Below are 13,949 nucleotides of genomic sequence, written 5' to 3'. Positions count from 1 at the left end.
TTATTTTGAGATAGGGAGTCACTAAGTTGCTCAAAAAATTGCTAAGGCTGGCCTTCAACTTATGATCCTCCTGCCTCAGCCTCCCAAATCACTGTAGTTACAGGTATGTACCACCATGCCTAGACGCCTGGCTTAACATACTATTGTCTTTGCCATTTTCAAGTATTAAAATTTGGGGTATTTTTGGTTGGGTTTTTTCCTTTTATTTTTAGTTGGAGATGGACACAATGCCTTTACTTATTGGTTGTTATGTAGTGCTGAGGATAATACCCAGTGCCTCGCACATGCTAAACAAGAGCTCTACCACTGAGCTACAGCCTCAGCCCCTAAAATACATTGTTTTTAACAGAGTCACTATGTTGTAAAACTTATCTCTTAAACATATTCTTCCTGTCTAAATGAAAATTTATGTCCTTTAACCAACATTTCCTCATCCCCTCACTAGGATGTATTCTTATTTCAATAAATTATACCATGCTTATAATCCCAGTTATTCAGGAGGTTAAGGCAGAAGGATCTTGAGTTTGAGACCAGCATGGGCAACACAGCAAGACCCCATTTGAAGAAAATAAAATCTTATTACTATATAGCACATACAAAGTATATTGCCACATAGTTTATACAGATGTTCTCTCAGTTATACATTCAAAGTGAGGGTATACGATGCCTATAAAAAACACTGAAATTCAGTGAAAATCTGAATTTTTGAAACAAAATTGTGACTATGTTGCAGGAAGTAGGAATTATTTCTAAATGGCGTCAGATTAAATTGACAGTGAAAATGGAAATATCTTAAGCAGATTTTAGAAAATTTGAAAAGAGGTCTCACTGAGGGTGATGATACAATTCCTCCTATTCTATGCCCACAGATAAGAACAACATGTAAGTTTAAAAAATTCTTTGAGCTCTGGATTGATAATAAGCTACTATCACTGATGAACCCAACCTAATTCCATTTTAAGGTTGGGAGCCATCTTGTCACAAAGTCATGAAAAGTTAATCTCTGTTTTATTATAAATTACTGTAATTTCTAAACTTGTTTGTAATTCCTGCCCATGCCTTGAACTCACCCAAGCCTCACTTTCCCTGACCAGATAACAACCCTCTCTAAAATCTTAGTGGTGCCTCATAAATCCTGACTCCCGCTGACCAGGTAACAACCCTCTCTGAAACCTCAATGGTGCCTCATAAATTCTGATGCTGGGATCTGAATTTACTCCCTACCTTGAAATGTCATGCCATGTAGATCATTAACCTGCTATCTGCTTTGTATTATGCTTGTCAAAATCCTGTTCTCTGTAAGTTCTCAAGACACCCCCCTTTGCAACTTTTTGTGCTATAAAATCATGTTCCTGGAAAGCTGGGGGAATGATCTCTAGCCTGGGGTTTTTGGGAGAGACAGTCCTGGGCAGCTCCAGTGTACACAAATACAAGCTTGCTTTAATTTGATTCAAAATTGGAGTCAGTGGTCTTTTCTTCGCATAGTAGTTTAACAGCCACTATGCTACAAACACACAATCCTACATCTTCTCTGCTTTCTGATGCTGGAGCTGACAATGAAAATTATTTCTTTGTTTTCCAGCTGCCTTCCTTTGGGGATGCCCAATAGTGGGTACCAGATGGAAGACAGAAGAAAAAGTCAAGCAGGCACTGCTTCCCTATTCTTATTCTTTTCTATACTTACCATTGACATTGCCCCTACAACAGTTCTTTTTTTCCTTTTTTTTTTTAATATTTATTTTTTTTTAGTTTTTGGCAGACACAACATCTTTGTTCGTATGTGGTGCTGAGGGTCGAACCCGGGCCGCACGCATGCCAGGCGAGCGCACTACTGCTTGAGCCACATCCCCAGCCCAAGAGTTCTTAATTAAAGAAATGGCAATTGATTTCTGTCCTTAATTCAGTTTTGGCAGTCCCAGAACCAGTCTGTTCCCAGCTAGTCAGCAATACCAGTACCAGCTGAGCAATGCTCCTTCTTCAGAGTTTCTAGAGGGTAAGTGGGCCTATTCTCCGAACATCTTGATTCTGATACTTCCAATTTTTTCCCCTTGTTCCCAAAGCCTCAAGAGGGTAACTTTCATGAAGTCACTATCTCTGTACTATCTGTATGTCCCACCTTTGCTTTTTCAGTTCTCTAATATCTGCTTAATAATTTCCTAGTATTACATTGTCTTTTAATATCTAGTATGGTTTTAGTTTGCCTTGACTGGACCTTGACTGATACATGCTCACAATTAAAAATAAATAGTTGATGTAGCTCACCAGCAGAACACTTGCCTAGCATGTAGGAGGCCGTGGATTCAATCCCTAGCACCATGGAAAGAAAAAGAAAAACAAAACATTGCTACAAGGTATTTGAAATATGTGTATTTGGGGATGCTGTAAATCAAATGTAAAGCCTTCCATATATACCGCTGAGCAATATATACTCCTAGTAGTAAAATGTTCTGTAAATGGAAATTTTCTTTAAAAACTGTAGTACTCTATTTATATCAATATGCTTTTAACATTTCTTATCAAATTAGCAGTACTCAATAGCATTACAAAATACAACTTCAGAGTACATTTAATTATCTGGAAGTATCATTTATCACTAATTCATTACCTCTAACATATTTCTCTCAGAGTTAAATCTGTGGGTATTATACACACCTTTACAATTGCTTTCACTTTGAAAAAAATCACATATATTCTTACATTCACGTTCTAAATAATGTGATTTATAAGACATACCCTGAAATTCTTTGTCTCCAATTTCTATATGGATCATATAAACTTTCACAAAATGCCAATGCATGGATCACAAATTCTTCAATTGATGTCTGATCGGCCATTTCCTTCTCTTTTTTTTTGCTTTTTAACTGAGAATAAAGTTAAACATAAAATTAGACATGTTTCATTCACCATCTAACAATAAATCATTTTTATTCAAATAACTTCCTTTAGAGGCAAAAGGGGTCATTTAATCATATAGACTAGATATACCCTCTCATAATTTAAATTTTTCCTAGTATATGTTTAAAATAGCCAATCCTCTTTTGAGAAAAATGATGTTTGCAATAAGATATTTAGTAGCTAAATACATAAATACATCAAATTCACAAACTGGGTCATTTTAAAAAGCCATTTACAAAACACTTTAATTTGATAAGTTAAAATAACATAACAGCTACTTGTATACATTTAAACTAGTATGTATAAGATTTCTGAAATATTTACTACCCAATGATAATTTAAATTCTCTTCTCAACTATTACATCCTATGAAAACATTTAATTACATTAATTATAATATTTAAAAAAAGTCTCAATAAGTACCAAAAAGGAATAACATATTAGTTCACACCTACTTGCTGAATATAGAGTGTTGTCATGGTGATAACATGATTAATATAAGAGCATGTTCCAATTTCTTCCACGTTTGATAGATTTCTATGACAAAAAAATCATATTTTTATTACACTTGAAAGGTGAACAAAATGTGTACTAAGCTTGAATTTTGAGGACAGGTATGGGTGAACAAACTACAACTGATACTTATTAAAACATAAAATCAATAAAGTTATATAGCTCTTTTCCCACAAATGTAAAGTACACCTCAAGCACCATTTAATTACTATCAACAGAAAATGTTTAAGATAGCAAATATTATATAAGACCACAATTTCTCAGACAAGTAGACTTGTATCTACTTATAGGAAAATTAGACAAAACCACAAATTAGAACCAGAAGGAAAAAAAAAAATCACCAAAGAATTTTTTTTTTCCTCTTTTTAGTACTGGGAATTGAACCCAGGGGTGCTGAAACTTTTTATATTTTTTTTCATTTAGAGACAAGGCCTCACTGAGTTGCTTAGGTCCTCACTAAGTTTATGAGGCTGGCTTTGAACTCAGGATCCTCCTGCCTCAGCCTCCTGAGCTGCTGGGATTACAGGCATGCACCACCATGCCTGGCTGACCAATATTCTTATAACCTGAACATAAGCAATTATTTCAATCTAGATTATTTATTTAAAGGTTGTATTTTCCCTACACAGATTATTAGTTTAGATTTTGTATATAGTGTCACCATTATACCACATGTTGCTTTATAGGTTTCACTTTGCTTTTTTAATTACAATTCCCTTTTCATTCTTGTATTTCCTCAACTACATTAAAATTCCTCAATAGAAGGATTACTGGCATATTTACATACTCTAAGAGAGTATAATTTCACATCCTTTTTAAAGCAGGTCAGTGAGTGATTGATGTTTAATTAAAATATGGCCCTGATTTTATTCCATTTTTATAAGACTGAAGTATGACATATAATATGCTAATATTTACTACATCTGAAGGGTTTTTTGCATAATTTTAAGAGTAAAGTTCATTCATTTTGTGTACCACTGGAACTTCATAAAATACATTTTAAAATCCAGGGCTGGGGTTGTAGCTCAGTGGTAGAGCGCTTATCTAGCACGTGTGAGGCAATGGCTTCAATTCTCAGCACCACATATAAATAAATAAAGTTCTATCAACAACTAAAAACTCTATAAAATAAAGAAATAAATAAAAATAAAGTCCAGTAAATGTCCTAGGCTCAGTGGTGCAAACCTGCAATCCCAGTGGCTCTGGAGGCTGAGACAGGAAGATCACAAGTACAAAGCCAGCCTCAGCAACTTAGTGAGGCCCTAAGCAACTTAGTGAGATCCTGTCTCAAAATAAAAAATAAAAAGGACTGGAGATGTATGTAGCTCAGTGGAAACTGCCACTAGGTTAAATCCCCAAAGCCACACCACCTCCCAAAAAAAATCCAGTAAATGCTAAGGGAACAGAAAAAATTAATTAAATTAACAGGTTTCTTAATGCAAAAAGTCAGACCAGCATGTCATCTTGGCTGTTTCTCCTCTTGTTAATGATACTAGAAAATTTTAAAGTTTACATGTAACTCACATTATATTTCCAATAATTATAACCAATAAGCACATGAAAAAATGTTCAACATCATGGGCCTTGAAAAATCACATGCAAGTCAAATCATAATGAGATACCACTTCATGCCAACTAATTAACCTGTAATGAAAAAGATAAATGGATAAAATGATATATCCATGATGGATTATTATACAGCCATAAAAAGAAATGAAGTATCAATGTATTCTACAAAATGGATGAACCTTGAAAATATTATGGTAAGTCACAAAGGACCACATAATATATAATTTCATTTCTATGAAACATTCATTTTGATGAAACAGAAGTAGATAGTGGTTACCAAAGGATGGAGACAGAATGAATGGGGAGTGATACCAATGAGTACTGAGAGTTTCCTTATAAGCTCATAAATATGTTCTAAATATGTTTAAAACCAATGAATAATACTTTATTATTTTCTTTCAGTAACCAGGACCTCAGACATGCTATTCAAGCAGTAAGCTATATCCCCAGTCCTTGTTGAGGCAGGGTCTTGTTAAATTGCCTCAAACTTGCATTCTCCCTCCCTCAGCCTCCCAAGTAGCTAAGTTTAGATATGTGTGGCACCACACTGGGCAAAAACCACCAAATAATACATTTAAGTGGATGACTTGTATGGTATGTTAATTATCTCCTAATAAAGCTTATATTAAAAAGTGAATAGGGGATGTGGGGATAAGAAAGATAGTAGAATGAAAAGACATTATTACTTTATGTATATATGTGACTATAACCAATATGATATCCTACAATATGTATACTCAGAAAAACGAGAAATTATATACCATCTACGTATGATATATCAAAGTATATAAGCGCTTTCTACCATCATATATAACTAATTTAAACAAATAAAAAAATAATTTTTTTAAAAAAGTGAACATGGGCTGGGGTCATGGCTCTGCAGTAGAGCGTTTGCTGAGCGCTTGCCTAGCACATGCGAGGCCCTGGGTTCAATGCTCAGCACCACGTAAAAATAAATAAATAAAATAAAGGTATTGTGTCCAACTACAACTAAAAAATAAATATTAAAAAAAGTGAATATAACATTTTACACACAGTTAAAGCTCAATTAGTGGCTGGGCACAGTGGTGCACACCTGTAATCCCAGTGTATCAAGAGGCTGAGACAGGAGGATTCCAAATTCAGGACCAGCATCAGAATAGAAGTACTTTAGATTAAACAAAGGGGAATGAAGGGGAGGGAGGGGGAATGGGAATAGAAAAGACAACAGAATGAACTGGACATTAATATACTATGTGCATATATGATTACATGACCAATGTAATTCTATATCATGTACAACCAGAAGAATGAGAAGTTATACCCCATGTTTGTATAATATATCAAAATACATTCTACTATCATGTATAACTAATTATAACAAACAAACAAAGACCATCCTCAGTTCATGGCCAAATCCTATCTCAAAAAATACAAGACAGGCACGGTGGTGCATATCTGTAATCCTAGCTGCTCAGAAGGCTGAGGCAGGAGGATGGCAAGTTCAAAGCCAGCCTCAGCAATTTAGTGAGGCTCTAAGTAACTTGGTGAGACCTCTTCTGGAGATATAAAATAAAAAAGAAGGGCTGCGGATGTGGCTCAAGCAGTAGCGCGCTCTCCTGGCATGCGTGAGGCCCAGGTTCGATCCTCAGCACCACATACAAACAAAGATGTTGTGTCCGCCGAAAACTAAAAAAAATAAATAAATATTAAAATTCTCTCATTCTCTCTCTCTCTCTCTCTCTCTCTCTCTCTCTCTCTCTCAAAAAAAAAAATGGTGGGATACTGAGGATGTGGCTCAGTCGTTGAACACCCCTGGGATCGATACCTGGTACTAAAAAATTAATAAATAAATAATATGAAAGTCTGGGATGCACCTCAGTGATTAAGTGCCCCTGGGTTCAATCCCTGGTATCAAAAAAAGGAAAACAGAAGTATGCCTAAGGTTCTTAGTGAACCTAATTTAGGGGTGAACTGTTTTAGCAATTCTTGCTCAATCATTTTATAATTTTTGCAATGAAAGGCAATGAGCAACTAAGTCAAAGATGACTAAAAAGTTAAATTAAGACCATATCCATCGGGCTGGGGACGTGGCTCAAGCAGTAGCGTGCTCGCCTGGCATGCGTGAGGCCCGGGTTCGATCCTTAGCATCACATACAAACAAAGATGTTGTGTCCGCCGAAAACTAAAAAATAAATATTAAAATTTCTCTCTCTCTCTCTCTCTCTCTCTCTCAAAAAAAGAAAAAAAAAGACCATATTCATCTATTAACTATAAAATATAAAACAGCCAGGGACGGTGGCATACACCTGTAATCCCAGTGACTCAGGAAGCTGAGGCAGGAGGATCATAAGTTCAAAGGCTGCCTCAGGAAGGTGCTAAGCAACTCAGTGAGACCCTGTCTCTAAATAAAATATAAAATAGGTCAGGGATATAGTCAGGTGCCTTGAGTTCAATTCCCAGCACCTGCCAAAAAAAATTTATATATGCACACATACATAAAAAATGGAAGAAATCATAGAACATGGATAACAAAAAAGGGGCAGATTTCAAGAGGCACATTATGCTCCTAACTTAACAGCTTTATAATTCTTACGTGCAGATTAGTGTGGAATTTTTGAAAAATCCGGATGTTTAAGCCCTTTTGAATCAGAAATTTCATAAGCAACATTCAAGCTCTATTTCTACTAAGCTTTCCAGTTGATACTTACAGTACACCAAAATTTAAGTACCACAAACCTAATCTATACATCTGGTAAATAGCATAACCTGTAGGATAATTGTACTTTGCTGATAAACTGATAAAATGGAAGTTAAAAGATATTTTCACAGACTGGGGCTGTGGCTCAATGGTAGAGCACTCACGTGGCACACGTGAGGCACTGTGTTCAATTCTCAGCACCACATAAAAATAAAATAAAGGTATTGTGTCCACCTACAACTCAAAAAATAGATATTTAAAAAAAGTACTTTGTGGGGCTGGGGTTGTGGTTCAGTGGCAGAGCACTTGCCTCACACACGTGAGGCACTGGATTCGATCCTCAGCATCACATAAAGATGAATAAGCAAAATAAAGATATTGCATCCATCTATAACTAAAAGATATTTTTTTAAAAAGTACTTTGTTAAAAAAAGATATATTTTCACAAATACAATGCATAGTAATAAAAATGTGTATACATTGGCCCAGGGTGTGGTTCAGTGACAGAGCACTTGCCTAGCATGCATGAGGCCCTGGATTCAATCCCCAGCACCGGTGGGGGGGAAAAAAAAAGTGTGTTTCATTAACAGCTGAGTCACAAAGAAAATACTGGTGTTATCATTTCTTTCTGAACTAAACACTCCTGTCATTGTCTTTACTCTAAAGCAATCTTTGAAATTCCTGAGTGTCTTTTTAAAGATCCAAACAAACAAATAAATATTATTAGTAATAAATACATTACTATTTTGGTAATAATTACTTTAAAACAGATCATTGGTGTTTTTTGTTTTTGTACCACATACCTGCAAAGAATAATAAAGAACTTGACAAGTAAAAGTGATAAGGCTTGTTGTTGCTCCTCTAACCCATCTGCCATTTTCTGAACACATTGTAGCAGCTGGATCCTCAGAACCTGCAGAATATTGTCAGGAAGCAGAGATATTCCTGGAGGCACATCATCTACCCTACAATGTAAGGGGTACAAAACAAAAGAGGGTTGAAAGAAAGGAAGAAAATTCTAGCACTGAAATGAACTCCATTTTCATTCATCCTAAAGAATTTTGTAAATCCTTTCCAGATACTATATGCTTTCTTGTCCTAAAGAACAACCAAGTGACTCACAACTACAAGATTATTAGAGTAGAATGATTAGTCTTATTTCAGGGGAGATAGAGAGACTCTATTTTCAATCGTTCTTATTTTAAAGAAAATATTTAGAATATAAATTAATCAGCTTTCTACTTAGAAATATTATGCATATGTATACTATTTATTTTGGGGTTTCTTGTCATTGTTATTTTGGGGGGCACTGGAGATTGAATCTAGGGGTGCTTTACCACTGAGCTACATCCCTGGTTCTTTTCTTTCTTTTTCATTCATTCATTCATTTATTTTTAAATTTTATTTTATTTTACTTTATTATTTTTGCTACCAGGGATTGAACCTAGGAATGCTTAACTGCTGAGCCACATCCCCAGCCCTCCTTTTTATTTTTTTAAATTTTGAGATAGGGTTAATAATTATTAAAATCTAATATATTTTAAACATACTATCACTAAAGCCTAAGAATCTTTTCATAAGCTACTGTATACTAATTTCTCCACCTCTATTAAGAAGAATGCCCAAATCTCAATAAAGAACTTCTATGATTAAATGACAATTGTAATTTGTAACAGTTTTTTTTATAGATAATGTTTAATATGAAGTATTACTAGTAATTTACACTGAGTAAAAGGCTATTTGATTTACTGTTGACGAAAAAATCTGAAGGACATCACCACCAGGAGTCACACAATACATAAATAAATACAATATAATACATAATTTACACATTTATAATTTATATAACATATAAATAGATATATAATATCATCTTTCTGAATCACCCCACAACATAAATTAACAAAGTGATTTTATAAAATGAACAACTAATTTTAACTAAATTATACAGAAAGTAAAACCACAAAGCTCATTACAAAGATGCCCAAATTCTATAACCATGTTATAAAAATATCACATTTCATTTTAGTTTAGAAACTACCTCACTTGTAGTTTTGGATTCTTTCATTCTCATATGCTGAAGAGTTAAAAGGAGGTACTTAGAAAAAACAGTAACTTCAAAATAATAAACAAATATTTAAATGCAATTTTAAATACTACTTAAATCATTTGTATCCTTTTTCTAAAAACATATCAACAACAAAGAAAACATTAGATTTTTTCTAATATTGCATAATAGCATTAAAAAGTATTTCCTTGTCCTAGGTCACCCCAGTCTTTATCTGCATATTCTTTAAATAAATAACTAGATAGTCAAGAATAATCGGCTTTGAGGGCTGGAGACGTAGCTCAGTAATGTTAGAGCACTTGCCATATGCACAGGCCCCCAAACCATGCACACATAGAATAGAATAATTAGGGCTGGAGGTGTGGATCAGTGGTAACTTACTTGCCTAGCATGCATAAGGCTTTGGGCTCAACCCCTAGCAAAACACACACACAGACACACAATAATTAACTTACAGGAAAAGAGAAATATATGGATTTTTTAAAAATTAGCTTTAATTATAAAATTAGTATTGGGTTAGAACATGACTTACAAAGTTGAAATTTTTGTTTGCACTCCTAATATGATGAGCATTTAAGAACCTGGAAGCAGCTTCCCACCTTTAGAAATTCTATGCTCTGAAAATCTGTTCTCTGTGTGTGGCTAGTGAATACCTACTATAAACAGTTGCAAATGATTCCATCTAACATTTCAAGACGACTGCCTTGCCAGGCGCAGTGGCGCATGCCTGTAATCCCAGCAGCTTGGGAGGTGAAGGCAGGAGGATCATGAGTTCAAAGACAGCCTCAGCAATTTTGTGAGGTGCTAAGCAACTCAGTGAGACCCTGTCATAGGCCTGGGGATATGGCTCAGTGATCAAGTGCCCCTGAGTTCAATCCCTGGTACCAAAAAAAAAACAAACAAAAAAGACTGCCTTAAAGTTTTTTCAAAGCTTTATGTAATAATGGTAAAGGCATTCCCTACGTTACATTATAAATTTTCTAACTCAAAAATTCTATAGTCAGTTTACTTTAAATGAGTTTTATTCAATTTTATTTTATTAATTTATTTTATTTTATTAAATGAGTTTCCTATTTAAAGATGACTTTATTTTATTCTACACTTGAAAATTTGAATGTTTTGTATCAATAAACTCTAAATTTGGGCTGGAGATATAGCTCAGTGACAGAGCACTTGCCTAGCATGTACAAGGTTTGATCCTTAGCACCGCATAAAAAAACTAGACAAATAAAGGCATGCTGTCCATCTATAACTATAAAAAAAAAATTTTTTTAAAAAGCCTCTATATTCATCATTCAGCTTTTTGACACAAATATAAGACACAATTTCAAATAAACCAATCACATTATAAATAGAGCAATGCTCTTAGCATTCCATATCTTCACTTAAACACAATGGCAATACAAGTATACATCATGCTTTTGGAAATGATCTGCCAATAAATAAGTAAATAAATAAATAAATAAAGACATGTTATGAATAAATAGCAGCCTACTTTAGAAACTTGAAAAGCCTCATTCCAAAATTCCAAATATTCAAAAGCCCAAATCCTACCTAACTGTATAAAAACCTATGTCCATGATTTAAAGTGAGCTGAAAATTATTAAAATAAAAGTACTACTCTTTTTTACTTTCTTTTTTTCAGTTCTGGGGCTAAGCCCAGGGCCTTGCACACGCTGGACAAGGGCTCTACCACTGAGCTACATTCCCAGTTCTTAAAAACAAAAGTATTTATAAGCACGAACAATAAGAATATTCTTTTATTGGTAGAAAAACTGCATAACCTTATTTTGAAGACATCTCAAGATTTACTATTTTTCAGCCTTTATAAACCTATCACACATAATATTCTAATGAAAACAAAATCATGCAGTGGATTTATAAATAATAAATTGTGAATTTTTATAAATAATAAATGATTAGTCCTTTCTTTGTATAATCTTAATTTTCTTGAGTTCCATGTCTTGATGCCAAGCTCTAAGGTTTCTTCTCTGTATTATCATAATTACCTCTTTCCTTCAAGTCTCAACCCTCACCAAATCAACCTCTATAATATGCCACCAAAGTGACTTTTGAAAACAAAGTTGATTGTGGTATTCTCACACAGTAAAGATTTAATCGCATTCTTATTATTCATAATAACAATAAAATCAAATACATCAGTATTGCACGCATGGTACTTCATGATTTGGCCCCTAGGACTAGGGCTACAGCTGGGGGATAGAGTACTTACTAGCATACACAAGGCTCTGGGTTTGATTCCCAGCACTATAGAGAGAGGAAGGAAGGAAAGGAAGGAAAGGAGGGAAGGAAGGGAGGGAAGGGAGGAAAGGAAGGAAGGGAATAGAGAGAAGGAAGAGAGGGTAGGAAGGAAGGAAGGAAAGAAGGGAAGGAAGGAAGGGAAAGAAGGGAAGAAGAAAAGGAAGGGAAAGAAAGAAGAGAAGGGAGGGATGGAGGGAGGGAGGGAAGAAGGAAGGAAGGTAGGGAGAGAAGGAGGGAAGGTGGAATTATGAGATTTGGCTCCCATTTCATTCTACAGACTCCTCCTGGCCACCAAAAAGTGAGCTGCCCTGCCCTTTCTTCTGCCCTGCCCTTTAGCCATGATGAACTGTCTCACCTTGGGCCCAGGACAGTGGACTCAGCTGTCAATGGACTGAGACCTCTGAAACTATGAGTTCCAAATATATTTTCCCTCTTCTAAGTTGTTCCTGTCAGGTATTTTGGTCACAGTGATGCAAGACTAAAACAAAGTGAGGCTATAGCTCAGAGGCAGAGTGCTTGCCTAGCATGTGTGAGGCACTGGGTTTGATCCTTAGCACCACATAAAAATAAGCATAAAATAAAGGCACTCTATTCATCTATAATTACAAAAAAAAAATTTAAGAATGCTGAATTTATAGTCAGAAGCTCCAGTGTCCCCTAAGACTAGTGACTGATATCTAAAATGAGGGCAGTTTTATGAGGTCTTGGCCCTTAATTTGTGAGATCTGGTACTAATATTGGGTAGAGTGTTTGAAATTAAGAGAACTGTGGGACACCTAGTGGGTAGTATCTCACCAAAGCAGAGAAGAGGCTTCTTAGAAGCCAGGTCTAATATCAAGAAAGACTGCTGTGATCAATTAGGGATGTCTGATGAGAGCAAGATATCAGGATATCAAGAGTGTTAATATAATTGAGTGTAATATGTCACCGGTGAAATTTTTGTGTTAAAACAGAAACAATAGGGGCTGGGATTGTAGTTCAGTGGTAGAGTGCTTGCCTTGCATGTGTGAAGCACTGGGTTCGATCCTCAGCACCACATAAAAATAAAAAACAAAATAAAGGTATTGTGTCCATCTACAACTAAAAAATATATATATTTACAAAAAAAACAGAAATGATGGGCTGGGGTTGTAGCTCAGTAGTAGAGCACTTCCTGGCATGTGTGAGGCATTGAGTTCAATCCTCAGCACCATACAAAAATAAATAAAAATAAAGGTATTATGTCCATCTATACCCAAACATACACACACCAAAAAAGAACAGGAACTAAAGATAAGAAATTAGTGTTTCTACATACCTGGTAGGCAGTTTTTCAAAGTCAACATCTAAGAATTGTTCATAGCTAGAAACAAAGTTATCCAACCACATCTTCAGGTAATCTGGATCTTTCTGAAATAAGAAAATCAGAATATTAGGTATACTTTTCAGGAAACGTAATGCTTTCACACCCATTAAGTAGATATCTAAAGAAGCAATAATATGAAATCTCTAAGTAGTATTCAGGCAGAGCTATGTGCTATTTTAAAATGTATATTAAGTATAATGATCCTTCAAATTGCTTCCCATGTCAAAGATCTCAAGTATTAAAAATGTCTACCACTAAGTTACATTTCTGGCCCTTCAAGTTACTCTTTATGCAGTACTGGGGATCGAACCCAGGGTGCTCAACCACTGAGCTAAGTCCTCAGCAGCCCTTTTTATTTTGAGACAGGGTCTCACTAAGTGGTTGAGGATAGCCTCAAACTTGCAATCCTTCTGCTTTAGCCTCCCAAATTGCTGGGATTACAGGCATGTGCCACTGTGCCCAGTTTCAAATCATTCTTTAAATGACACATTCTAATTGTGGCAAAAATTCTCACTGTCCTTTACCTTGCCCTATTATTTCCCAATTTCATGGTCCTTTATCATACTCTATAATTCTTATTTATTAGTTTATTGTTTGTCACTTCCCCTAGGATGTAGG

At 35.1% G+C, this 13,949-nt stretch overlaps 1 protein-coding gene across 1 annotated transcript in view; it reads right to left on the bottom strand.

Moving 5' to 3' along the window:
• Positions 1-13,949, bottom strand: part of Nbeal1 (neurobeachin like 1) — a 195,151-nt gene that overhangs the window by 161,566 nt on the left and 19,636 nt on the right. The window contains exons 3-6 of the mRNA XM_026405354.2: positions 13,284-13,375; positions 8,460-8,621; positions 3,350-3,431; positions 2,734-2,861 (exon numbers count right to left, since the gene is read on the bottom strand). Coding sequence (XP_026261139.2) covers positions 2,734-2,861; positions 3,350-3,431; positions 8,460-8,621; positions 13,284-13,375 — 464 coding nt within the window. The remainder of the gene's footprint in view (positions 1-2,733; positions 2,862-3,349; positions 3,432-8,459; positions 8,622-13,283; positions 13,376-13,949) is intronic.

The sequence above is a fragment of the Urocitellus parryii genome, chromosome 1, assembly GCF_045843805.1.
Source record: "Urocitellus parryii isolate mUroPar1 chromosome 1, mUroPar1.hap1, whole genome shotgun sequence".
Classification (NCBI taxonomy): domain Eukaryota; kingdom Metazoa; phylum Chordata; class Mammalia; order Rodentia; family Sciuridae; genus Urocitellus; species Urocitellus parryii.
This window is presented reverse-complemented; position numbering and strand designations above follow the sequence as displayed.